Below are 27,797 nucleotides of genomic sequence, written 5' to 3'. Positions count from 1 at the left end.
TTCTGACTTTTGTAGGCCCAGGCATACATACACATGTTGCACATACATAACATTCAGGAAATTTTTTTTTTTTTTTTTGGAGCTGGGGACCAAACCCAGGGCCTAGCGCTTGCTAGACAAGCGCTCTACCAGAAAAATACTTTTATATTTAAACTAAAATTAAAAATTTTTTTAAACAAAAGAAACCTTAGAGCCAAAATATGTCCTGCTCTGACAAAAATATAAGATTTTGTGGTAGGCATTGTTTATGTTAGACATTCCTTCCTTAGCATATTTCCGTTTTCTTTCCTCACTGTGACTCACTTTTAATTCATTCTTTTCTATTTTTTAATTTATTTTCTAACATTTATAGATTACATTAAACCCGTTAGTGATAGCAAGGTACCACATATTCGTGTGTATCTGATATATACCAGTAGATGATGTACTTATCCTAAAACAGCCTATGAAGTACATGGAAATGGAGTTATTTTTCTACTTGATTGATCAAATTGAGACTCAGAGAAGAAAACTTCCTTACTAAAAACTCAAGACGCATTCTAACTAAGAATTCATTTCATTATAACCTCTCCACAAAGAGTAAACCAGAAAAGAGTAGCCTCAATACTTATGTGCCTTCTGTGATGGTCTCTAAGACTGTGTGTCTAGTTTGGGGAAAGTGTTATTGGAAGTTATGAGCAAGACAGTATGTCTTTATCATATCAGGGAAGATCCTATTATTAGAATAAGGACTGAACTTAGGTCTCCAGGCTTCATTTATACCATGACAGACCACTTCTGGAATTTTCCATATATAAGTCACATATAGACAGACATGGTAGCACATGAGTGAGATTAGTAAATCTCAGAGCACTGGGGAAGTGCAAGCAGGATGATCAGTCCAAAAATAGCTTTGGCAGCCAGGCATGGTTCACACCTTTAATCCCAGCACTCAGGAGGAGAGGCAGGTAGATCTCTTGAGTTTGAGGCCAGCCTGCTCTATATTAGACAGTTAGATTTTGTTTCAAAAAACAAAAACAGGAAAAGATAGTCTTTGACTACATAGAGAACTTGGAGTCAGCTGGGCTTTGTGAAATTTTGTTTCAAACAACAGGGACTAGACAGCCCAATTGGTAAAGGGCTTATTGTACAAACATAGGTTTGATACTCGGACCTCAAATGAAAGCAGGGTAAAGTGGCTCTTACTTACAATACTTGGGAAGGAGAACAAGCAGGTCCCTGGAGCGCACTGTGAAACCAGCCTAACCATTTCGGCAATCTCCACATCCCAGTGAGAGGCCTAGTTTCACAAACAGGTCGAACAGTTACTAAGGAATGACCCCCAAGGTTGACCTCTAGTCTCCATATGTATGCGCGCGCATCACACACACACACACGCACACACACACACACGCACACACACACACCTATACATGTATGTTATACCTATACATGTATGTTATGCCTACACATGAATATAGTGGGGGAAGTACCCACGGCTCTACCCTTTCCTGACTGAAGATTATAGTCAATAAATGACCATGAAGAAATTTTTTCTTATTCATTTATTTCTTAACTTATTTATTGAGATATGGTCTCATTAAGTAGTACTGACTGGCCTGGAACTTGCTCCATAGACCAGGCTGGCCTCATACACTTTCTACTTCTGCTCACCTGAGTGCTGAGATTAACGTGTGCGTCACTACATCCTGCTGTGAGATTTTATTCAGTAATGCTAAAGTATCTTGGTAATCTGGCTCCAAGAAATACCACAAAAAGACCTGAGCTGGAGATGGGCTTTCTATAAGGTTTCTTGAGGGTAGAGCTTTCTAAGATGGCCCGGGATTGGTACAATTTTGTGGCCTGATTTTGGGCTGTGTCTTAGAGGGTGGGGCCTGGTGGTTGCCTGTCCTCGGGAGCTGCGTCTGGCCACTCAAGGGCCTTGCAAGTAGTATAGGGCATGCTTCTATAAATAAGCTGTACATGTGCCTCTGTAAACAACCCTAATTACTGGGTCACATACAGAGATAGCATGAAATTGTCACATTGCAGTTGAACATTTTAAAGAAACACCTTAATTACTTACCAAGGGTATTGGCTGCTGGATATCATTTTCATCCCTTGTATACACGTGGCACATAGACACATATGCAGGCAAAACATTCTTACACATAAAGTAATTTTTTAAAAAATAGCCTGCTAACGTTTATAGACTGAAGTTTGTAGTTTGAATTGTTCCCATTGGGCTCGTAAATTTGGCCTTTTGAATTTGCATAATTTATTGTACCACTTGGCTCTCAACCACTGGGTTACACCAAGCAACATGTTATACCTTAGTTTTGGTCAAGTGAAGCCTTTGTGTTTGGTTTAGTGAGAGAGTTTCAAAGGGAAGTTGAGTACAAGGGAAGCAGAGATTGAGTCCCACTCTCCCTGTTCACTTACGTGACTGAAGGGCTTGCCTTTTATGTTCAGGAGCTTGAGTGCCTTCAGGACCATCTGGATGACTTAGCTGTGGAATGCAGAGACATAGTGGGCAACCTCACGGAGTTAGAGTCTGAGGTAAGTAGTGAGCAGCCCCCTAGAGGAGAGGGGCTGCCAGCTTACTTAGCACTTTTGTTTCCATAATCTTGAGAGAATAGATGGTCTTGTCAGTCAAAAGTCCCAATCAGTCTTTCCCTACTTACTTTAGAAAGGAGTACATTGTAGCCAGTGGCACACACATTTAATCCCAGCACTGGGGAGGCAGAGGGAGGTGGATCTCTGTGAATTTGAGGCCAGCCTGGTCTACAGAGCTAGTTCTAGGACAGCCAGAATTGAGACAATCTTTGTCTCAAAAAAACAAAACAAAACAGAAGAATAAAACAAACAAACAAAAGGAAGGAGGAGGAAGAAGAGGAGGAGAAGTAGTAGTAGTACATGGTGCTGTGTCCTGACCCAACCCTTCTGTCCTGCGACAGGAGCTCTGTAACTGTCTGTACGCTTAGCTCTTTGGTTTTTTTCTTCAAATTTATTATTTATTAGAGTTTTTCTCATTTGAGAAAAGATGGCTCCTGGACTTCAGGTCTCAATCACATTTAAAAGCAATCTAAGCGGCCATAGTCTGAAGCTCTTTTAGTACTATTAGTTCTAGTTCTAATAAATAAAGTCTTAGTAAAGCTTAATAAAGTCTTGAGATTTCCAGTTGTACATGAAAGATTGAACACGTTTATCCCTGTTATAACCTGAAACCTACTAAAATATAAAACATGAGATTAAAAAAGCCCACAAAGAGACTGGAGAGATGGCTCAGTGGTTAAGAGCACTGGATGCTCTTCCAGAGGTCCTGAGTTCAATTCCCAGCAACCACATGGTGGCTCACAACCATCTATAATGGGATCTGATGCCCTCTTCTGGTGTCTGAAGACAGTGACAGTGACAGTGTACTCACATACATGAAATAAATAAATCTTTAAAAAGAAAAAGCCCACTAAGTATAGAAATAGATCATAAAAACTCCAGAGAACTTGCGTGCTGTAATGTTACTGCCAAGTATTTCATCTTCCTATTCTTAATTCTGCCTCTTCATTTGTTCAAGTTGATGAAGGATCTGCCTGCCAGGCCCTTTAATGCCAGCACTCAGGCAAAGGCAATAGCTCTCCGAGTTCTAACTGCAGCTATATGGTTAGGACAGAGACACGCACACCGACACCTATAGCCTCCTCCTCCATCCCTGGCCTTTGCGTAGCAGAGTAATCAATCAATCTGTCTTATCTTCTACAGGACATACAAATAGAAGCTTTGCTGATGAGAGCCTGTGAGCCTATAATTCACAACTTTTGCCACGTAAGTAATGTCTGTAGGAACAAGGGTTGCTAAGAGAACCAAATTCAATGGGACTCTGGGCCCCAAGAGTGTGGGCTCATCTCTGTCTTCAGCACACATTACTGTTGAACGATAGCCAGTAAGTAAGATTTAGAACTGTAAGCAGGATTGGGGAGAGGCCAACGTCCAGGACCCTGTCTGATCGTAGCGCTTAGTTCCAGCACTTGGTAGCACTCTGCAGAGGAGGGTGTGTGGCTAGCAGCAGTGAATGAGATGACTTTATAAGAAAAGATACAAGAGGGACACTCCAGGGAGTGACTGAGATGCTTCTCAGCAATATTAGCAGTGGCAGTAACTAGAACTGTGTCCGCTACACCTTGGTGCTGAGGGACTCCCTACTTTGTTTCTTACTCATCCTTTCCTAGATTATAGGAGGGAAGTACACTTGGTGACCTTTAAGAGCTGACAGATAGGGATCATCCCTGGAGCTGCTGCTGGTATTATACAAGGGAATGGCGATGGCTCTCCGGCAGGTGTTCTCGCTTCAGGAACTTTATTCTGCTGCATTGCCATCTTCCCTGATTTCCCCGGCTTGTGTTTGAAGGATTTATGACATGTCTCTATTTTGAAGACTTCAAGGGTCGCCTGTATTAACATTTTCATGGGTGGTACTATAGATTGTATTGTTAATTGTAACAAATAAAGTGTAAGTGTGTCCTGTCTTCCCCAGGATGTGGCAGACAACCAGATTGACTCTGGGGACCTAATGGAGTGTCTGATCCAGAACAAGCACCAGAAGGACATGAATGAGAAGTGCGCCATTGGCGTCACTCACTTCCAGCTGGTCAGTGCCCTGTGTCTCGGCTGCTGTGGTGACTCCTAGATAGCTGTCTCCTGCTTTACAGCTCTGCTCTTCCCATTGCTTCCCAGGAAACAGGACTTTTCTCAACAGCTTAGCATGAGATGAAGTGAGACCTCATCCTAGGGCACATTCCTTACAGAAGGGTAGAGACAAGAGGACCAGCAGCTCCTACCCCGGCTCTAATGCTCACATTAAGCAGTGCAATATCACTGGGTCTGTAGTGCTGTGTAGTGGGTGTACATCAATACTCTGGGCCCTGGACCTCTTCTGCTCCTGCTGTATTCACGCTCTCTCTCTCTTTTTCTTTATTTCTTTCTCCCACTATGTATTGGGAATTAAACACAGGGCCTCACCTTACAAACAATTTTCCACTGCACTAAATTCCTACAGAGCATATTTGCCTTTTTTCATTTTAAATCATTCAACTCAGATTTACATTTGAATAATATGTTTGGACTACACTCTTGGTAATAAGAAGCAGCTACGGAAGTTGGGCATAGCAAGCACTTTATTCAGAGAGGATGCTTTGTCAGTCGGCTGAGGTTATTAACGGTTTCTCAGAGCCAATAGCCCATCTGCTTGCACTTCGTTCTGTAAATGGATTCTCCTCCCCTGCTGGAGTCTAGACTCCAGTAAAAGATGCCGGAGCAGGTATAGTATACACCATAGCTGCACGAGCAGGGCTGCTTCAAGGAAGAAAAACAAAACCAGAGCAGGGGTTGTGGAATGAAGTGACTGCATGAGGACATACTAAGATAGAACCCTGAGGGAACAGAGCATAAATTATTTGTGCCAGAGGAACACTTTCGACATTGTGAGCTCAGATGTATGATTTAAGTACAGAAAGACCAATGGGATGTCACAGGGAAAGTCATGAGATCTCAGCAGACTGTGAAAGGTCTAATGACCAGGCTGTCCTCAAACTTGCTATATAGCCAAGGACGACCTGGAGCCTCTAATTTTCCTGTGCTTTGTCTCCCAAGTGCTGGTGTCAAGGGCATGTACTTCATTTGTTATGTAGTGCCAGTTGTATGCATGCTAGACAATCGCATTCTCACACTGTGATTGTTGCTTGGCTGAAATGTCACTCATTGTTCTTAATCATAACTTGCCACAGAACTGGTTTTCTTTCTCATCTCTCAGGTCCAAATGAAGGATTTTCGATTCTCTTACAAGTTCAAAATGGCCTGCAAGGAGGATGTGTTAAAACTTTGCCCCAACATAAAAAAGAAGTATGTATCTCTTAATTGATTTGTTCTGCTTCCCAAGCTTCCCTCGGCTACTGCATGAGTGTGAAGGGTGAGGCCTCCCGTGCCTCTCTTAGGTAGTCTAACCACACTGGCATTGTCCACCAGACCATGGCCACAGCTGCCTAGAGCCACACTTGTTCATGGCCATAGGTATTCTTCAAAGAAAAGCTCCTGGAGTGTGGGAATGCTCTTGATTTCTTCCTAGGTTCATTCCGCCTGTCTGAGGTGTAGGAAACTGCTGAAACCGCTTTTTCCCAGCATCACCCCAGTGTTTCATCTCTGAAGAGAAGCAGTACAAGCCTCACTCAAGTATTGAGTTTTAGGGAAGAAGCAGACCTTGACTCTGGAACTAGGTCTTAATGAGGAAACTGATAAGCTTTGACAGCACAGCTGCCCAAATCTTACACCCTGTGGGGTGGGGGGTGGGGGAACCATATTGCTAGGACGTATTTTCTTTCTTGTGGTTAGGTTCCCATTTTGGACAGTTTTTTTACCCCTATAACTTTAATGACTGCTTCACAGTGTGTGAATGTTGAGAGCACCATTCTTACTATGGTCACTTTGTCCTTAATAAACAAGTATTGAACTGTCCTATCACATATGCTCTGTGTGGCCTCTGCTCCAGTCAGAACTATAATCATCATTCGGGGTACTGCCGAGTTCTGACGGTGTAGTGGGCCATGTTCTAAAGCCACAGTGCGTGCACCAACCAACTGTATAAACCTTTCCCTGTACTTGCATACCTATGACAAGGTTTAACTTACAAATTAGCCACAGTTGGAAAATAATAGGTACTAATTATATGGGTGGTTGGGGTGGCACACGCCTCTAATCTCAGAACTCAGGAGATGGAATAAGAAGACTGTGAGGTCCAGGCCATTCTGGGATACATTGTGAAACCCTGATTGTTACTGTTTCTAAGAAAAAATTAAAACAATATACTCTTTGTAGTTATGTAAATTCAGAGCTGGGAGGTAGTGGCACTCACCTTTAATCCCAGCACTCAGGCAGAAGAGGTAGGGGGATCTTTGGGCTCAAGGCCAGCCTGGTCTACATAGTGTATTCCAGGATAGCCAAGACTATACAGAGTAACCCTGTCTCAAAAAAAGTTACATGAATGTAGATATCATCTATAGCTATATCCATAACAATCTCAGCATAACTTTTTTCCCCTTTCAAATTTAGAACTTCATCTTTTCAATTAAAGGACGTGATTGGGTTATTTGCCATATGCAGGTAGTCTGGTCTTTTTGAGCCATTGTTAATAAGGGAGACAGATGAATTATTTAAAACAACAACATCAAGACTTATAAGAACGACATTTAAAAACACAGCTATATGTTTGTGAATGAACTCTGGGTAAAGAGTATGGCCTGCTCCTGTTTGAGCCTAGTGCATGGCCATTCACCCCACTGCAGGCAGTCTAACGTCTGCCTTCTCCCTCCATGGCAGGGTGGATGTGGTGATCTGCCTGAGCACCACCGTGCGCAACGACACTCTGCAGGAGGCCAAGGAGCACCGGGTGTCTCTCAAGTGCCGCAAGCAGCTCCGTGTGGAGGAGCTGGAGATGGTAATGGCTCTGGAAACCACAGCACTAGTGCTCAGTCAGCTGCGGAGGACAGGAGGAGGGGATAGATTCTGCTGCCGATGTGAAGCAGAAGACATGGAGTAACAGTTGGGAATCTTTCCGTATGACATTAGTTTCTTTACTGTTTTGAGTTTGGCTTTAAGTGATGGAACATTTTTTACCACAAAACACTGGAAGCCAAACTAGGACAGACTCAAAAGTTTGGTCACTGCAGTCACTGAATCAGTATTGTCCTCAAAGATGGCAGGTCTTCCCGGTGCACTCAGCTGTCTTTGGCCTCACGTTCATCCTAAGGCTGGTCCTGTGGCTGAAGGGTGGCTTCTAGAAGCAATGGGACTATCTACCTCACTTTTCATCTCCAGCAAGAAAAGAGGAAAAGGGAAATCTCCCTTTGCCTCGAAATAAAACCCTCTCCCTTAAATGTACGTGTCAGCTTGGGAGCTGTGGCTGCTGCATAGGTGGCCAAATGAAACAGCTGAGGGGGAGAGGAGGGTGAGGGGACAACTTCAGCTGCTGTTGTGAAGCATGAGACAGTCGCAAATGAAGTTTTACCATATGACATTCAGTGTCATCTTCATGCTGCCGTCACCTTCAGAGGCCATTACTCAACAAATAAGTCTATAAACATTTGACATCTCCAGCTTAAAATCCTCTCATTTCTCTCTCCCACGCGGGCTCCTCCTGCAGACAGAGGACATCCGTTTGGAACCAGATCTGTATGAAGCCTGCAAGAGTGACATCAAGAACTACTGTTCTACAGTGCAATATGGAAATGCTCAGGTAATATCTTTAATTACAGATCTCAAGACAGGCCACCCTTGCAGCAGCCTGTTCCTCACAGTTTCACTGCCATTGTCCCCTTGGGCTGTCCCAGGGTGCTTTGCCCAGTTTCTCCCCTGCTACTCCTCTGCTTGCACTCTGCCTTGTCTGCCTAGGAAGCTCGTGCTGTTCCCTCAGGTGTTTCTTCTATACAGTCTCCTCAGTAACTCCACATCCATATCCACCCAGGGTTCTGAAGCACAGTCCTTTTTTACCCCTATGAATGCTGGTTAGCCTTCTCCCTGCTCCTTTCTTCCCTTTTGTAATTAGAGCATATTAGTTGTTCAAGATAAAGTGTTTACTGACAGACACTTTTATATGTGCACATGATATACCCTGATCATATTGACTTTTTTGTTCAGCTCTCTCACTGCCTTCCCATGATGTGTATGTTCTTTTCTGATAGCGTCTCACAAACAGAAATTTTGTGTGTTTGATTTTTAGGACAAGGTATCGTGCTACCCCAGCTAGCCTCAAACTCCCTAGGTAGCTTAGGGTGAGTGGTCTTCAGCTACTAGTCCACCTGACTTAAACCACCTTGCCCAGCACTGCAGGGAAATCCCTACAAGACATCAAGAAAAATCCCCCATGAGCCTTTTCAAATAACATAGAAGCAAGTCCCAGAATCACCAGGATTGAAATTCATGTTTTCGTGATGTTTTTACAAGTGTCCGCTTATTCAGTATCAGGCCAAGCTAGGGCCTCTGAGCCTCAGATGCTTCTCTCCCTGCCTTTTGTGTGTGGTTGCAGCACACAGTCTGAGTTCTCTGTTTCTCTTTCTTCCTCGTACTTAGTCTTTTTGTTACGTTTGAGTTTGAGTTTCCATTCGATGATCTGTAACTTCGGTGAACACGAAACCAGACAGGATCTTGTTCTTTAACATGGTGGGCACTTGTCAGAACAGATTCTTCTTCTGGGTGCCATTCTTACAGATACAGCTCTGCTTTTCCTTTTTGCTGGAATTCTTGTGGACAGGTGGGGGCACCCAGGTCTGTTCCTAGTGACTTTTTTTATTTTTGTCTGAATGGTTTCTGGTCTTGGTTACTTCGTGTTGCATTTGAGGTAATGGCTCAGCTTACCCAGGCAGTTGCTCAGGATTACCCAGGTTAATAATTATTCTTCAATTTTCTCCCCCTCCCTCTCTCCCTTCTCCCCTCCCTCCCTCCTTCCCTCCCCCTCTCTATCTGGATTTTGTTTTTTGAGACAGAGATTCTCTGTGTAACCCAGGCTGTCATGGTACTCAATGTTTAGACCAGGTTGGCCCTGGACTTACAGAGATCCATTCCTTTGTCTCTGCCTCCCAGGGGCTGGGATTAAAGACCTGTGCCACTGCCACCAGACAATTCTCTCATTCTTTAAATAGCACCATTGGGCTTTTTCAGTTCTTAAATCTCTCCTTGCTTCTTTTTATCCTAGATTCTTGTTCACCATTTTCTTCTATATTGCTTCTAGGACATTACGTGTATTTTTGTACTTTTCTTTGAGTGTTCTATTACCTTTTCTTCTCAGGTTTGAGTTCTTGGCTTACATATCATTTCTTAATCTGTATGCTTTAACTAGTGCTGGTTTCTGGTTGTGCCTAGAGTACTTCAGAGAAGTTCATGACTCCGTGCTGCAGCCATGGCTTGGTACTGCTTCCTATCTACTTCTTTGGTTACACATCTTTATATCTAAGCATGTGTATAGCAAGGAAACTAACCTTAAAATCCATCCTGGAACACTCTTTATAGTGCCCCCCCCACCTTTGCTGACACAGCTCTTCATAGTTTGTCTCGAAGATGGTATTTGCCATGGAGGATTGGGTACAATTCATATTTAGCATCTAATACTATTCTTACAAAATATATGTTGAGTTTAATCAAATTTCTGGACTTTCTACCTGCTCTCTAGTCAGAGTAGTCAAATGTGTGCTCCACAAGGAATCCTTTCAAGAAGTGGCTCAGGAAAGAAGAAATCAGAAAGCCTAAATGGGTTCCCTTTTAGATTTCAGTACAGCCTGCTAATCACCCTGAATTTTTGTCATTTGGCCCTAAGGTTATATAAATCCATGAGTATATGAGTCCTTAATGAGAAAGTCCTTACTCCTATTGCCTGGAATTAGAAACAAAAGGTCCTGGGTTACAAAAACTATGTAATGTCATGCACTGAACTGAGCATTTCGGTCAGAATAGATGATTTTCAATCCCTGATACGCTTCCTAACTCAATCATAACTTTTTTGTTTAAGAATAATTTACTCATTTTATGTATTTGAGTACACTGTAGCTGTCTTCAGGCACACCACAGAAGGCATCCGATCCCATTAGAGATGGATGTGAGCCACCATGTGGTTGCTGGATTTGAACTTAGGAGGTCTGGGAGAGCCAGTCCTCTTGAACACTTAGCCATTTCTCCTGCCCCTCAACCATAACTCTTACATTACACATAACTGTTAGTTACTAGATGAACTGTGTGACTTTCTGATATATTTCCTAACTCAGCCACAACTCTTCTGTTACAGATTATTGAATGTCTAAAAGAAAACAAGAAGCAACTGAGTACCCGTTGTCACCAGAGAGTATTTAAGCTGCAGGAGACAGAGATGATGGACCCAGAACTAGACTATACACTCATGAGAGTCTGCAAGCAGATGATTAAGGTAAAGAACCAGGGACGACCTAAGACAATAAGAGCATGACCTGTTTCCTTGTGTCCTGTTACACACAGCCAACATGGTGCTGCCCTCCGCTGTGGTCTGCAGTCCAATAGCATTGTCTTCAGCTGCCAACTGCATTCCCGAGCCCCAGCATCTCTGAGGGTGGAACAGCCAGAGTGTACATTAACCTCTAAGCAACGTGGATGCTGCTCCTGTTGGAAAAATCACAGAGCTGAGCTAACTAGCTTTGCTTTGAACAAAATACAGTTAAATAGGTTGCCAAGATAGGCGGGCGAGAAAGCCACAATCCAGTGTTTTCTTCAGATCATAACCCTCATTCTCAAGATGTTGCTTTCTGTTCAAGAATTTTACATTTTATTTTATGCGCATGTATGAATGGATACCATATATGTGCCTAGGTCCCACTGAGACCAGAGAGGGCATTGGGTTTCCTAGAAGTAAAGTCACAGGTGGTTGTAAGCTGCCACGTGGGGGCTGTGAGCGGAACCCAGAGCTTCTGTAAGAACAGCAGATGCCCTTACCCATGAGCCATCTCCAACTTGCAAAATGTGTAGGTAATCTATATAGTCGATTTCTTCAAATAATTCTCCAGTGAATGTTTATTGGTTTGGATTTTTAAAGACAGGGCTTCTCTGTGTGGCCCTGGATGTCCTGGAACTTTTTCTGTAAACCAGTTGGCTTCAAACGCACAGAGATTTGCCAGCCTCTGCCTCTTGAGCACTGGGATTAAAGGCGTGTGCCACCACCACATGGCTTCCAGTGATTTTTTTTTTAAAGATTTATTTATATATTATATATAGGTATACTGTAGTTGTCTTCAGATACACCAGAAGAAGGCATCAAATTTCATTACAGATCAGATTTCATTACAGATGGTTGTGAGCCACCATGTGGTTGCTGGGAATAAACTCAAGACCTCTGGAAGAGCAGTCAGTGCTCTTAACCACTGAGCCATCTCTCCAGCCCCCTAGTGAATTTTCTTAATGTGCCTATATATATATATATATATAAAGAAATTAAACTTAAGGAAGTGCAAAGAAACTTTAATAAAATTCCTCACTTCCTTAAAATACCTGATTCTGTCAATAACTGTCAGTGGGGATTTGATGTTTATTTATTTGTGTGTGTGCGAATGTACATGCCAAAGAAAGAGAAAGGGAGGGAGGAAAAAGATGACCACTAGAACAAACAAGGGAGACGTCGTGGTGAAGGAAGGGTCCTAACCAGATTTGAATTGTGTGACCAGACATGTAGATTGACAGATAAAGGTGGAGTTCATTACCAGCCCCACACTGAGCTCTGATTGAAGGATAGCAGTGAGCACACAGGGCTAAGCTCCCAGTGAGTGGATTACAGTCCCAGCACTTAAGGTAAACGACATGTGTCCTTACCCCAAGTCCCTGTTCACATTGGTTTAGTATCGCTAAGTACTGCCACTGTGGTTGGGAGGTATGGCTTGAGGGCAGGATGGCTGTTATACTCACCCAGTAAGTGCACCTGTGACATGGGTCACACTGTAACATAGCCATGTTAATCAAACCCATGCAGAATTTACAGTCTATACGGTTGATGTCCAGTGTTGGCAGAGACAAATGTGAAAAATGCAGGAGGTAAAAATAAAGAGGGGCCCTAGGCTGGGCACTTACTGATGATGCTTAGCTCTCCCTGCTTAGCTAAGCGATGGCCTTTGATTTGTGCTTTTATGAACTCTGGTAACTGTAAAAGCAAGAACAGGTAGACTAGTTGCTAGTTTGAGATAGCCGTTTTTATAAAATTCTGTTTTCTTTGCAGCGGTTCTGTCCAGAAGCAGATTCTAAAACTATGTTACAGTGTTTGAAACAAAACAAGAACAGTGAATTGATGGACCCCAAGTGCAAACAGATGATCACCAAGCGTCAGATCACCCAGAACACAGGTACCACCCTGCCTCAGCCTTCCTGCTTCTGCTGAGTGCACCCCAAGTAGAACTGCTGGACATGTTACCTGAGCCATGTACTCTCTCCTGTTGTGGGCTTTCCAGAAAGGGACTGAAGATCTGGACAGCTGACTTAAAAAACAGAAAAGAAATCAGCATCAGAATCCCTAGGAAAGGAAATTCTAGAGATTTACGTACACTAGAATTTTAAACTTCAGAGGGAAAATTTCAGCTCTTACCTGGGAAACCTTGTAGTTTAGTGGACAAAAAAAAAATTGGATATTTCTTTCATGATGCTTTCAAAATTACCTATTATGGACAAGGTTTCTGCTGTCCAAATGATTATGTTGGTTTTTAAATATTGGACCACAAACCCCTGCAGAGCTGCTGCAAAGGTGAAGGTTCCTGAGAAATAGTGGAGTGCCCTTAAGCTCAGTCATGTTGCCGATTAGCAGTGTCGGTGAGAATAGGTGTGGTAGCACACACATTTAATCCCAGCACGAGCAAAGCTGAGGCAGGAGGATTGTGAAATTCATGTCTCAAAAAAAACTGCGACTTGCAGGCCTGCTGCCATGCCTTCCCCACTCTGAAGGGATATATTCCTAGAACTGCAGAAAGTCCGTCCGTCCGTCCTTCCTTCCTTCCTTCCTTCCTTCCTTCCTTCCTTCCTTCCTTCCTTCCTTCCTACCTACCTACCTACCTACCTACCTACCTACCTAAACAACAGCAGTCGTCGCATGATATCTCACTGCTAACTAACTCACCCAATTGGCATTATATTCATAACGTTCAACACAATATGTCTCCATGCCCCTTACCCACATTCCTCTGTTGTTTTTGTTTTTGTTTTTGAGACAAGGTTTCTCTGTAACTCTGGCTGTCTTGGAACTCACACTAGACCAGACTAGCTCAGACATGGCAGAGATCCTCTGCCTCCTGAGTGCTGGGATTAAAGGCTTACACCACCACTGTCTTATTTGCCAATATGCACCCCAGCAAATTGCACTCCAACTAATATGCTCCCTTTGAAAGATGAATTTCCAAAAATTTGTGAAAATTTGTAAGTGAATCATTTCATCATACACTGACTTACTTTTCCTCTAGATTACCGTTTAAACCCCGTGCTAAGGAAGGCCTGTAAAGCTGACATTCCTAAATTCTGTCATGGCATCCTGACCAAGGCCAAGGATGATTCAGAGCTAGAAGGCCAAGTTATCTCATGCCTCAAGCTGAGATACGCTGACCAGGTACGCCGACCAGGCTCTATAGAGCTGTATTGATGAGCATTTTCTCCATGGACATCACTAGCATTCTCCTGTTGTCCTGTTTATGTCTTCCCCAAGCTGGGCTGTGAAGGTCAGATAAACTTCTGGGGCTCTCAAGTGCGCTGATTTGGTCTCCCTTTGTCATCTCTAGCGCCTGTCTTCAGACTGTGAGGATCAGATCCGTATCATCATCCAAGAGTCTGCGCTAGATTACCGCCTAGACCCTCAGCTCCAGCTGCACTGCTCAGACGAGGTAGGCTTTGGGTGCAAAGGAGAGTTTCCCCAAAGAGGTGACAGAAGAAAGCTCTATACTGCACTTTCTTCCCAACATGGGGTTACTTAAAGGCCTGTCTTGTAGGGAAGACTTCCAGGTTCTGCATAACACTGAACCAGACTTGGTTTGTTACACGACAGTACTGCCTCCCTGCTCTACTATCGAATAAACATATGCTTTTATAATTACATGCATTGTGGTCCTCCCTAATTATTCTAGATAGCCATCCAGAACCCCTTAAGACTTGGCAGAAAAATGAGAGTGCTCTCCTAATGTCTCTAAGTACCTGTCCTTGGAAATAATTGGTCTACCAAGCTAGAAAAGGCCATCTGAGGAGCCTTGTTTAGATTGCTCTTAAAGCTATCTAAAGAAAGTTGTTTACTCTCTTCTCTGAAGATCAGGTTTGGGAAGTCTATGAGTTCATGCCATGTGCAACACATGTCAAGTTAACCTTCCTTCTGTGGAATCACAGAGTAGCCTTCTTTGTGATAAGTCCTAGAACAATGTGATTTCTTTTCAGAATCGCCAGTGAACTTTGAAACCAGAAGAGAGCTTAAGTGTCTGGCATCAAGACGGTGTGGAGAGGGCACAGTCCACTAGGAAGCTGTTATGCTGAGCCTTGGGCACATGGGAGAATCAGAAATGTTAGCTTTAGAAGCCCGGGTTTCCAAAGACAGTGGCGTTGTTTCAGCTGTCCCTAAGGAGCAGGCCCAGTCAGAGTCAGCAACAGGCACCATGAATTCAGGGCTGGCTGGGCAGAGTTGGTCTTCTCTGGAAGCCAGTTATTTCTCAGCAGGATAGCCCTGTTTTCTCTTTCCTGAATAGATTGCTAATTTATGTGCTGAAGAAGCAGCAGCCCAGGAACAGACAGGCCAAGTGGAAGAGTGCCTAAAGGTCAACCTGCTCAAGATCAGGACAGAGCTGTGTAAAAAGGTAGCCACACCCTCACCGTGCCTATCTCCTATCTCCTTTTCTCTATTTTCCTCTTGATCCTATTGCATTATTTATTGAAGGAGAGACAGAATAATGGTCAAGAAGCATATTATGGTTTGGAAAGAGGTAACAGCATAGAATGCTGGGTAGGAAGGCTTATATTTTGTATTTTGAATACCTTTTTGGTTTTTTTGAGACAAGGGTCTCTCTGTGTATCCCTGGCTGTCTTGGAACACACTCTTTAGAGCAGGCTGGCCTCAAACTCACAGAGATCCACCAGCCTCAGCCTCCCAAGTGCTTATGCCACCACAGCCAGCTTGAATTTCGTTTTCAACCAGCTCCTACCTTTCTTCAAAATGTGGACTCAAACGCATTCAGCACGGCCTTTGTAAAATAGACTCTTATTTGATTGAGTGCGTGCGTGCGTGCGTGCGTGCGTGCGTGCGTGCGTGCGTGTGTGTGATCTGCATGTGCATTTGTGCATATAAGTCCCTGGTGCCCAAGGAAGCCAGAGGTACTGAATATTGTAGGTGCTAGGAACCAAATTCAGGTCCTCGGAAGAGCAGCAAGTGCCATGTCCCTAGCCTCTTGATTGAAAATAGAGCTCAGAAGTCAGCCTTACAGCTGTGTGTTAAGATTCTCAGTCCTTATTGTTCAGTTTTCCTACAGTAAAAGAACAACTATTAAATCAATAAAATTCTAACGTATACATACTTTAAAATAATGTGGCATGCCAGAGTGCCAGGGACCCTACCTGATCATCCGTCATGGACGCACTGTCCTAGCTTCCTCAGAGGTAGTTAACAGATTAAATTAGGTGCCAGAAGTCTGTATTCTGTGCAGATTTAGCAATGTTACCGCCCACCTTCCCAGACTAGTTTCTTGGTCACCTTCACTCTTTGGCTTGTTTGTTTGCATGTTCTGTAGAGTGTTACAAACACAGATTGGATACATTTCTTCTACAAAGCTCCCCACAATGAACTTCCCTTTCAGGAAGTGTTGAACATGTTGAAGGAAAGCAAAGCAGACATCTTTGTGGATCCAGTTCTTCACACAGCGTGTGCCTTGGACATTAAACACCACTGTGCAGCCATCACCCCCGGCCGTGGGCGTCGTGAGTAATGTTTGTTCAGTCTGTCCCTGTCTGAACTGTCTTGGGTGGGACAAAAACTACCTGTGAGTTACCAGGTGCAGCTATTCTATTCTGTGTCTCTTATCCCAGCCACATACAGCATCTCTACGTGTCAGCTTGATGGTAAAGCTAGGCCTTGATGGCCATGAGTTTGGGAACAGTTGTACAGGTATGAATTGACCAGAGCCAGAGATTTCATGAAAAAATACATTTGTGCTATTTATTAGAGAATCAATAATTCAGGTATAGCTAGGCATAGTGGTGCACACCTTTAATCCCAGCACTTAGAGGCAGAGAGAGGCAGATCTCTTTGAGTTCAAGGCCAGCCTGGTCTGTAGAGAGAGTTCCTGGAAAGCCAGAGCTGCATAGAGAGACTTGTCTTCTTAAACAGTTCAGTCACCATCAGTATCCTCTTTCCCTCCCCACACTGAGCATCCCAGGGGCCCTCGAAGGCACCATGGCAGCTGCTGGGCGTCTGGACCCCAGGTGACAGACAACTTGTTTCTGAGCCAGGGACACCCAACAAAAATAGGAGGTGATAAGAGATCTTGAGCAGCTGACGCTGGAAACCACACTCCTCGCCAGTGGGATCTTGATTAAGGTTCTTGGAAGGAATTTGATCAGTTGGTCCCAGAGAGCTGAGTTCTCAGGTGCTTGAGAATCTTCTGGCAGATTTGGCAGCCATCACTTCCGTGCAGTCGCAAGCCTCTGCCGTTTGCTTCCACAGAGATGTCCTGCCTGATGGAGGCCTTGGAAGACAAGCGCGTGAGGTTGCAGCCCGAGTGCAAAAAGCGCCTGAATGACCGAATCGAGATGTGGAGTTATGCAGCCAAGGTAAGGACCAAGAGAGCTCCTGATGTGGCAGCCTCTTTTGCCAGTTTTTATCTCTGTGGCATATGTGACTGGTGTTATCCTGGCTAGAAATCGAGCAAAAGGTATATTTCAAAAATCAGGTCAGGTGTGATGGTGTACAGGCTGTATAGAGAATCCCTGTCTCAAAGGAAAAAAATTATTGTTTCTAAATCTGGACTGTTTATGAACCCTGAAATACCATCGCCCTCACAGAAAACTAAGTCTACAAAACACTGTCTCAGTTTCCCAGACCCCAGTACTGACAAGTCATCGTTCCTCATAACTGTCAGCCATCCCTTCACTCCTCAAGGAGTGAAGTCGCGTGTGAAGCCCCAGGTTAGGTGGGACAGCAGACACTAAGTCGTCCTCCTCCCCTTTGAGCTGCTCAGGTTGAGGCTGAGTGACTCAGAGTCGCTCACTGCTTGTTGTGGGCCAGCAAATCTCACTAATCGCCCCCTTCCTACGCCGCTCTTACATATCTACCAGGAACGTAGGAGCCACTCAGGTTTCCCTTGACCACGCTTCCGGGACCATACCCAAAAGAGCAGTTTTATGTGCACTTAGGAAACCTTTGGTCCTGACTCTGTCATCTGAGGCACCACACTGATCCATTGGCGGATGCAGTAGGAATTAAGGATGAAAAGAGTTAAACCATCAATGTCCAAGACTGCTGTGTGCTAAAGTGTAGTCTGTCATTTTAAGCGATGATTATACATTGTTTTTGATGTGGAAATACTTACAACGTAGTGCTTAATAAGTAAAGTCAAAATAAGAAACTTGATGGAGAACAGCCAGTGCTGTGGTGCCCGCCTGTAACCCCAGTGCTTGGTGCCTGAAGCACGTGCATCACAAGTCTGAGGCCAGCATGCAGGACCTTCATCTAAAAAGAAACACATCAAAACGGCACTTTTTATCCACAAAAGAAAAGGAAGAAAAGAAAAACATAAAATGTGGTCTCGGCTTTTCAGGCTCATGCAAGCAGCATCAGGAGCTGCTGGTGGCGCACTGACCGCTCCTGAGGATGACCTTGGTCCCCTCCTCTGGCTCAGTTTGGGCAGGAAACCTATAGCGTATGGCCCAAGAACAGTGTTGTAGCTGTGTTGGTTTCCTTCCCTGGCTCCCTGTGAACTAAAAGATAGGAATTAGGATATACATGATGGCTGAGGGACAAACCTGAAGAGCAGAGGCCAATCCCGGGAGCCTAGTCAGAGACAGAAGGAGTAAACCAACTCCAGAGTGGTCCCCTGGCCCCCACATGTGCGCCCACATCTTAACATCTTACACATACAAGCACACGCACAGAACAAGAATAGCAGTAATAACTAAAGTTTTTTAAAAAGGCCAGGTGCTATGCTGAGTGTCATTAATCCCAGCACTTGGGAGTCAGAAGCAGTAGAGCTCTGAGTTAAAGACCAGCCTGGGCTGCATAGTGAATTCCAGGCAGCCAGCCAGAACATAAAGAGACTCCATCGCAAAAAAGCCAAAAAGTTTTTTTAGATTAAAAAGGTTTCTAATTTAAAGGAAAAAAGATAATTGAGCTAGGAATCCAAGGGACAAGTTAGACCTAGCCCTGCCTCCCATCCCTTATCCTCAGAGGGTCATACTACTGTCCCCTTCCAGGTGGCCCCAGCGGACGGCTTCTCTGATCTTGCCATGCAAGTGATGACATCCCCATCAAAGAATTACATCCTGTCTGTGATCAGCGGGAGCATCTGCATATTGTTCCTGATTGGCCTGATGTGTGGACGGATCACTAAGAGGGTGACACGAGAGCTGAAGGACAGGTAGAGCTGCCTGACCACCAGAGGAGCCTCCTGCCAGGCCCGCCCGCCTGTACAGCCGTCCTGTGTAGTGTACCCTCTCACTTCGCCCTTCTAACGGTGGCACCAGCACCCACAGTAGAGCAGCATCAGGTGCCCACTGCATCTTCCCATCCAGACTTGGCCATGTCCTCGGTGTCCTCCTCCTCCCAGCTGCCCTTGCAGCGGCGGCAGCTGGCTGCTTTGGTGGTAGCTTTTGTTGGCGAAGGTTTACCTGCCTGTAGACAATTCTGTCACACCAACAGAACTGCTGGTACTTCAGAACCGACTCACCTGACCTGCAACTCAAATTTTTTTTTTAAAAACAGAAAACAAAACAAAAGACAAAAAAAATTTTAAAAAGGAAAAAGTGTATATAGTAGAACATCTCCTTCAGTCTTGACTCGAGCAGTAGGATTCTTTCTTTCACGTAAATGCAGCAGGTGTCAGCAGAACTTGGAGGAGACGCGCATATCCGGTGCCTGATCATGAAATGTCTATTTCCTCTCCTAGAAGCAACTTGGGGCCACAGCAAGTAGTGGGGACAGACACTAAGCAGCCGCTCTAGGGCCTGTTGGCTTCTACTGCATTGTGATGCCTTCTGCCCTCTACCCCAGACAAGCCACTGCTCCCCACAATCCCCTGACAACAGGCATTTCTGTGATCGCCCCAGTGCAGACATGAGCCTTCTTCCTGGGTCTGGCAATGGACTAGGGAGGGAGCAAAGTCTGAAGCAGCCCGAGTGCACAGCCAGCAGGGTCCCAGCCACCATCTTCCTCCAGGATGGACGGAGCTGCCTCGTCTTTATGAACCCTGCCAAGTGTGGGGCTGCCCTGGGGGTTCTGTACATCGGCAAGAAGTAGTTACAGTGCTAGGGTGTGGGGCTTCTGAGGTGAGGGTAAGGGTGGCAGGGCAGGAAGGGACAGGTGTGGGACTCACTTCACTTAGCTTCCTGAGCAACAGTACAGGCAGGAAGTGATGGCTTCTGAAGATTTGGCGTGGTCTCGGGTGTGTGACTGGCATTGAAGCCTGACTTTCTATCCGTGCCAGGCAGACTTCCCTGACAAGCTCCTTTGTGCCTCTAAATGAAGGGATGTGGAAAGGGGTTGCATTAAAAGATGGAGGATTTTCTTCGTTCTTTTTTTTTCCCCTTTCTGTTCATTTGCTGCGTGTACCCACTCTAATAGGCACTGGATAAATGTTCTATTTTGGTGACTTGACAACCTTCCATAATCTGAGAGAGCAGTGTCCCAGCCATTTTCCCTCACTCCTCCAGTGTGAAGATGGTGACAGTGCTGGGGCCTAAGAGCGAGGAGCCCAGGCACTGCAGTTCCCCTTCGGCGAGTTTGGGCCATGGTGTCACAGTGGCTGTACAGAGGGTGGCATGTACAGTAGGAGATATATTTATATAATATATATTTTATTAACCTGTTAGATGTCCACAGAGTATTATAAATCATGTGCCTAAAACTGTCCACACAGACCCAGGCCCTCTGCGGTGCCCTCCCTGCTCCTGCCTTCCATGTGCACCAGAGCCATGCGCGTCTTCCTGAGGTGTTCGCTGCAGGCTGTGTCAGTTGCTCCAAGTTACTCTGTCTGACCTGACTACATTCATAGGAATACTGTGGTTTTCTTCTCTGCTGCCTTTTCTGGTGGCAGTGAGTTCCAGGGCTAGCAGTTTGTCCCCTGCTTGGGTAATGGAAGTCACCATGGGGAACTGCTTGCTAAGCTACCTGGCCCCTAAGTCCTGCTTTAGAGTCTTCCTGGTTCTCAGCAGTTGTCCTGGGATGCTCGAGGCTGGTGAGACTGAAAACCCCTGCTCTACAAGCAGCATCCTCCACTGCTAACTGGCTGAGCCAATCCAAAGGTCCCTCCCTCTCCCAGTGTCTGTGTCACATGATGTTTACCATTGGACTGGGGTAGAATCATAGCTCTGATCCCTGTAGCTTCCCTTCTGATATGTGCTTCTGCCGTGTCTTAGCACTTCTGTTTCTGCACTGACAGGAATCCACGCTGCCAGCAATAGATGTAGAGGTTTGGTGGGTTTGGTGAGTTTGGTTCTTAAAATATTTACCATTAGAAATGGTCAGAACAGGGGCTGGGGATTTAGCTCAGTGGTAGAACGCTTACCTATGAAGCGCAAGGCCCTGGGTTCGGTCCCCAGCTCTGAAAAAAAAAAAAAAAAAAAAGAAATGGTCAGAACAGAAAAGATAGCTACTAGTGTCTTGAATTGCTTAGTACAAGGGCTGGAGAGATGGCTCAGTGGTTAAGAGCACTGACTGCTCTTCCAGAGGTCCTGAGTTCAAATCCCAGCAACCACATGGTGGCTCACAACCATCTGTAATGGGATCTGATGCCCTCTTCTGGTGTGTCTGAAGAGAGTGACAGTGTGCTCACATACATGAAATAAATCATTTAAAAAAGGAATTGCTTAGTATAAGGAGGTGACCATGTTCCCTGGTGTAGTTCTTATGTCTTGATGGTCCTGAGCAGGTCTTAAGCAGGTTTTTCTAGTCTGCGTCTAAGGGCCCAGTGCTATCCATTCTGAAGCTCGTGGCTTAGTGGCGTGGGCTCTGTGGCCTCATGAGTCACTCGTGGCTATAAATTAGATAAACCTTTCAGAACTCTGACTGACCTACTACAGTGGGAGGCAAAGTCTGAGTCTTGCCCTCACTGTTCTGCTTTCACTGCCTAGAAATAGAAGCAGTTAGGAGGGTTTAGGCCAAGGCTTCAGGCATTGCTAAGTCATGGTGGTTTAGCTTTGCCAGCTCACTTCCCTTTGCTATTTCAAAAATCTGGGGCCTGGGCCAGGACCAAGGCCAGGGCCAGGGCCTCTGTGGATCAGGAGGTCAGAAATCTGGTAGTGAGCCAAGAACCAGACAAACTAAACTTCTTTTCTGACAGGGCTTCTCCCAGAGGAGGCACTCCAAGAGCAAGACATTTCTTTTACCCAGTCCCTGGGCTTCACTGTTGTTGCTGCTGTCGGGAATACGTTAGCCGTGACCCTGAGAAAGCCTTGGCCCTCTGCATTCCCCGAGAGCTTCTGGTTCTATGAATCACACCAGCTTGCTGAGCCGTGCGTCCTTGGTAGGTAGGGAGGTAAGGGCATCCCAGAACCACTGATGAAGTGGCATTTAGTGATCAGGTGATGACTGTTCAGTACAGGCTCCATGGCTGCCACCTCCTGTTCTTAGACAGGACATGCAGTCCACTGTCCCAGATGAGTAGGCATGAAGTCGCTGTCCAGCTTTTTATGTCTTCCTGTTTTCCTGACATCAACTGATGGAAGATGCCCTGATTATCAGACACTAGGACTAGGATAGAGTTCTGTGTTAGTGTCCTCAGCCTTCCTAGAGCGAGCATCCACTCTTGTGTGTCAGTGTGATTTCCAGAACTCCCCAGCTTCCGTTAGAGTCTGTGGTACATTTCTGGACTTTCTGGAGAGAAGCATCCCTTCCACTCTCTTTTTCCTGCCCCAAAACAGAGCAAGCTTTTTCCACCTGCCCCTAGTTCAGTATCTCAGAAGTCAACCAGCCTGGTCTGGCAACCTGCAGCCTAAGACAGGGTCAGAAACCAAAAGAAGGTGGTAACTTTTTGAATCACATGCTTCTTGGGAGTTTGCGTTTTATCTTGTGAGTTTGAAAACTCACACAGCTCAGAATGCCCTCCCTCTTGAGTTTTTTGCCCTTTGGGCACACTTAGTAGTTCTGAAAAGTGTGACCTTCAGGGCCCAGGTCTCCTGACCCATCTCTATCCCACTGGGCTTTGGTACCTGATACTCTGGCCTCCCTATCCCTCCATGTAGCTTTGGTTTGCCATCTGTCCAGCCACACCTCTTCTTGGCCTCTCCACTGTGGAGGGCCAGGATCGCCTGTTACGGTAACCAACTCTAAAGCCAGATTTCCCTTCTTGCTACCCAGACCTCAGACAACAGTGAGTTGTGAGCAACCAAGATTAAACCTCAGGGTGACACATTCCCCTGAGCAAACAGTGAAACTGCTGTGGGGACTCAGGGGCTGCTTGTCACCCAGAACACAAAGATATGGTTGTCTGTGTAGGCAGGTGGTGGCAGGGTCCTTCCCGACAAGGGTCTTCTGTGACATCTTTACCCTCTACCTGGGCCCTGAGCACCAGGCACTGGAGAGTCTCCTAGGTGAGGAGGCCTGCAGACAGGCCATGTCTCTGTGTCGTGTTTCACCTTGGCCCAGCCCACACTGACAGGAGAGCCTCAGAGCAGGGGTCCTTTTCTGGTCTTGCAGCACGGAGGTTGGAGGGCTCCTGGCAGCCACTTGCAGCAAGCAGGGCAGATAGAGCAGAAAGGCAGAGTACACCGCGTGCTGTGCAAGGTCTTGGGCCTCTAACCTGTTTTTGCTTTTCGTTTTTATTTTTTGAGAAAACAGTACAATTAACAAACCTCTTTTGTAAATGGATTTCCTTTCTATGTATAAAATCCCTGCAGTTCCTTGTTTTTACATGTTCATGCTGTGTAATTTTGAGATGTTACTGAGATTCTGAACATAATGTGCATTTTTTTCTGTACAGATGAAATGGGAGAATTTAATAAAGAGTTTGCAGGTTTGTACTTGTCGAATGTTCTCTGTAGTGAGCGAGAGGAATCTCTTACCCTTACAAGTTTATTGAGCTGTGAGCCAACTTACGCACACAGGCCTTGCTGATGGGGTTCTTGGATCCTGGCTTATTGGGGCCCAGCAAGGTGAAACTGCAGGATTGAGAAGGGGAACCTTCGGGGTTGAGGAGTTAGCTCAGTGGTAGAGCGCTTACCTAGCAAGCGCAAGGCACTGGGTTCGGTCCCCAGCTCCGAAAAAAAAAAAAAAAAGAAGGGGAACCTGCGTCCTCTTTTTACAGAGCTGCAGCAAGTTGGGAGTTACATCTTGGGTTTGTTGAGCAGAGCTGCTTTCTCCTGAATTACTTACCCTTCCGTGTGTGAGGCTCTGTCCTGGAGAGAAAGACAGGCTAGAGAGATTGCTTCTGTAGTCTTCCAGAGGACTTGGGTTCAATTCCCTTCACGACCACATGGCAGCTCACAGCTGTCTGTAACTCTAGACTCAGGGCTTCCAACACCCTTTCTGGCGTCAGGGGGCCACTAGACACCCACGTGGTACATAAGACAGATGTACAAGTGAAACATCCATACACATAAATTTTAAAGAGATGGACAGGGCTGGGGAGATAGCTTGGTAGGTGAGGGCCTAAAAGACTCCTGGCACCCATGTAAAAGGCCCACATGAGCCTCTAATCCCTGCCTGAATGATGAGGAGGACGGGGTGAGGGGCAGAAGAATTGTTGAGACTTGGTGGCCAGCCAGCCTGATGGGGAAATAAATGAGCTCTAAGTTCAGGAGAGGCTACAGGGAAGAATGTGCCTAGTGATTGGTCAGGATACCAGACTCCTGGCTTCTGCACATACACACGAAAGTAAATGACAAGGCTGGAACACGCCTTTAACCCCAGCACTCAGGAGGCTGAGGCAGGTGGATCTCTGCATTCAAGTCCAGCCTGGACTACAGAACAAGTTCTAGGACAGCCAGAGCAAGTCTATGACTTCTTATGACAATCTGAAAGAATCTGTCACCAGCACACTTGCACGAAGTGAATCCTAACTCAGAATCTTCAGATAGATGAAATGATCCCCCATGTGTGGGAGAAATGGAGACACAAGAAGGAAGGAAAAGTAATGGAATGTTTAAAAGAAAAAAAGGCCAGCAGGATGGCAGAGTCAGGTAGATCTCAAAGGTTAGCCTTGTTTACATAGTTCAGAACAGGAAGAGCTACATAGACCCTGTCTTCTAAAAGAAAGAAGAAGAAAAATCTTAAATGCTCTACCCAGCAACTGTAGAATACAGTTTATTTTCTTTCCTTGGAATACTTGTCAACTTACACCATGCCTCGAGCTACTTGTGTTTGGAAGAATTCTAGTCACCCAAATATGTTTTCTGACCACAGACTGAGTTGGAGGTCAACAGAAAAGATAATATAGAAACATTTAGGAAGTAACATTCTCTTAAGTAACCCAGGATTCATTGAGTAAATCAGGAAATAAATTGTATCCCAAAAGATAGGAAATGTGTTTAGAGGCAGCTAAAACAACAATAAGCTGGAAAGATGGTTTCCAAGAGTTCTTCCTGCTCTTCCAGAAGACCTGGGTTTAAGTCCCAGAACCCACATGGCAACTCACAGCCATCTGTAACTCCGGGGAATCCAACATCTGACCTCCTTGGGCACCAAGCACACATGGTACACATAACATATATACGAGCAGATAGAACATTTATAAAATTGCTTTTACATTTAAAAAGTAAGGGGCTAGAGAGATGACTGGTGAGAGCACTGACTGCTCTTCCAGAGGTCCTGAGTTCAAGTCCCAGCAACCACATGGTGGCTCACAACCATCTGTAATGGGATCTGATGCCCTCTTTGGTGTATCTGGAGACAGCTACAGTGTACTTATAATAAATAAATCTTAAAAAAAAAAAGCCACGGGGTTGGGGATTTAGCTCAGTGGTAGAGCGCTTGCCTAGCAAGCGCAAGGCCCTGGGTTCGGTCCCCAGCTCTGAAAAAAAGAAAAAAAAAAGCCACAAGAACCTAGAGGAGCTGTGGGATTATAGGCAGCTCTAAAGGGAAAGCCAGAAGAGAGTGGGTAGGGGTCACAATGGCCCAGGAGGGCCTAGGGGAACTGCAGGATTGCTGCTCCAGTGGTGGGAGAATGGGGTCAAGTAAAGACCATGCCGGGGATACCTCCCCCTCCAAGAATATAGAAGGGTGGCAGACATTCTACAGTCACTCCTCAGGCTCAGGGAAGCGGTTCCACAGACCAGAAGGGGAAGGCTACTTAATGATGGCTGGTGGATTGGTTGTCGAGCACTGGTGAGCTGGAAGGTGAGTCTACCATAGGCCAGCTGGAGATGAGGGATAGGGTCCTAGAGCAGGAGTTGGGCGGGAAGCGAACCAGAAGAGCCTGTTCGAGTCACAGCACCAAAATGTTGCTGTTCTTGCCACATGGAAAGGTATCCTGGTATTCAGGAGCCCAGGAACCACACAGCTCTGAGAGGAGGCCTCCTCAGCAGAGGTTGTTGCAATGCAGAGTGCGGCTATCACAGGCTGAGCTGGAGTGCTACAGTTAAACAGTTCCGCTAGATCAGGAACCTTAGTCCTGCTCCCTTCTTCCCTTCTTGGCTTCTTCTGATGGAAGCCACATCAGGCAGCAAATCTCATGAGATTTATTCAGGGTTGGCTGCCTCTGCTCTGGTGAGAAGTCAGCAATTAGTTGCATTGGTAGGTCTTCCTGTTCAGACTTTTCACCTAAAACCATAATATGGGAGAGGTCTATTGAGGGGCTGGAGATGACAGTCACAGAGACTGGAAACCCCCAGTATTTATAACAGGCCTGGGGGAGGGGCCTAATGCTGGAGCTCCTGCCACAGAGGCCTGCCCCTTCCCTGCCTTGAGAGCTTACAAAGTATACAAAGGGAGTCAATGGCCTGGAAGCCAAGTTGCCCCTGCGTTTACATTTGTAGACCTTGTGTGTGCCTGATGACTGTAGAGGTCAGAAGATGTTATTGAATCCTCTGGGTTTACAGAGAGTTGTAAGATGTCATTTGGGTACTCTGGTGTCATAGAACAGTGGTGAGATCTATGAAGGAAAGAAGGCTGGGTGATGTGACTGGGAGTTGGAGGTGATGGAAGGTAAACAATGCTTTTCCCTCTGGGCAGCCTCAAGGAGTAAGATGGGAAGTCAGGTCGGCTGATTCGGCCTCCGAGGGGCGGCCAGACCCGCAGAACAAGTTCTGCCAAAGCCCAGCACGGAAAGGCCTTAAGCGACGCGCAGGGACAGAGAACAGCGACCACCGGCAGAGACCTGGCTCTGGGCTGCGGACCCGGGGCTCAGGCCTGGCGGCAGACGATCACCCGACCTCCCCACACCGGGTCGAGGCTCTGGCTCGGCTCTGATGCCCAGGCTCTACACGGAAACGGAGCCGGGCGGGAGGCCGGGAGCGGGGATGGAAGCCGGCAGCAGCTTCCCGCACGCAAGCCGCCAACTAGGCAGAGGAGGAGGCGTCGCGGGAGGGGCGGGGCCTGGCGAGACCCAAACAAGCCCACGTGCGACCGGCCCGTCGCGGTGACGTCACGGCGCGTTTGCGCGCGCGCTGGCCTTACCCTTGCCGCGGGCCGTAAAGCGCGGAAGGTCGCGGGCCCCTGCGGTCCCGGAACTTTGCGCTCTGCGTCCCGCCCCCTCCCCATGCCCTGTCCCCTTTCCGGCCCGCACAGACCCTCTTCAGCGGCTGTGCTGCCCTTCACTTCCGCCGGGCGTTGTTGAGCTCGCTGCCCGCAAGTTGCGGGCCCTTGAGGTAGGAAGCCGGCTAGGACCTGCGGGTCCGGGCGCCCCGCACGCCCTGTTGTCTGAGCTATGGCCTCTGGCTCCCGGTTATTCCTCCGGGTCTCTGAGGCGGTGCCACGGGTCCGGCGCCAGAATTCAGCCAGCGGAGCTGTGAGGGCCTCGGGAACCGGTGTCTGCCACCCCGGGCCTGCGCGCCGGCTCTCCTGGGCGGTCGGGCCTCGGGGCTGGCTGCGGCTCGGGCGGGCTCGCACCTGCTGTCACGGTCAGCTGTCACCGCATCTCTGCAGGTGGAAAGGTTTCCCACCTCGAAACGTGCGG

General features: G+C 46.3%; 1 protein-coding gene across 2 annotated transcripts in view; it reads left to right on the top strand.

Annotated features, from left to right (window-relative positions):
- Glg1 (golgi glycoprotein 1) overlaps positions 1–23,706 on the top strand; it is a 99,291-nt gene extending 75,585 nt beyond the window's left edge. Inside the window, exons 13-26 of one of the 2 annotated variants that reach the window (XM_039097676.2) lie at positions 2,452–2,538; positions 3,739–3,801; positions 4,511–4,624; positions 5,786–5,874; positions 7,345–7,462; positions 8,168–8,260; positions 10,799–10,936; positions 12,746–12,869; positions 13,974–14,116; positions 14,286–14,387; positions 15,234–15,341; positions 16,269–16,455; positions 17,201–17,307; positions 18,946–23,706. In XM_039097676.2, coding sequence (XP_038953604.1) covers positions 2,452–2,538; positions 3,739–3,801; positions 4,511–4,624; positions 5,786–5,874; positions 7,345–7,462; positions 8,168–8,260; positions 10,799–10,936; positions 12,746–12,869; positions 13,974–14,116; positions 14,286–14,387; positions 15,234–15,341; positions 16,269–16,455; positions 17,201–17,307; positions 18,946–19,113 — 1,641 coding nt within the window. In that variant the 3' untranslated portion in view covers positions 19,114–23,706. 2 annotated transcript variants of the gene reach the window in all.
- Positions 23,707–27,797: the final 4,091 nt, after the last annotated feature.

This window comes from Rattus norvegicus, chromosome 19 (genome assembly GCF_036323735.1).
Source record: "Rattus norvegicus strain BN/NHsdMcwi chromosome 19, GRCr8, whole genome shotgun sequence".
NCBI lineage: Eukaryota > Metazoa > Chordata > Mammalia > Rodentia > Muridae > Rattus > Rattus norvegicus.
Note: the sequence above shows the minus strand (reverse complement) of the source record. Positions and strands in the feature narration are given on the sequence as shown.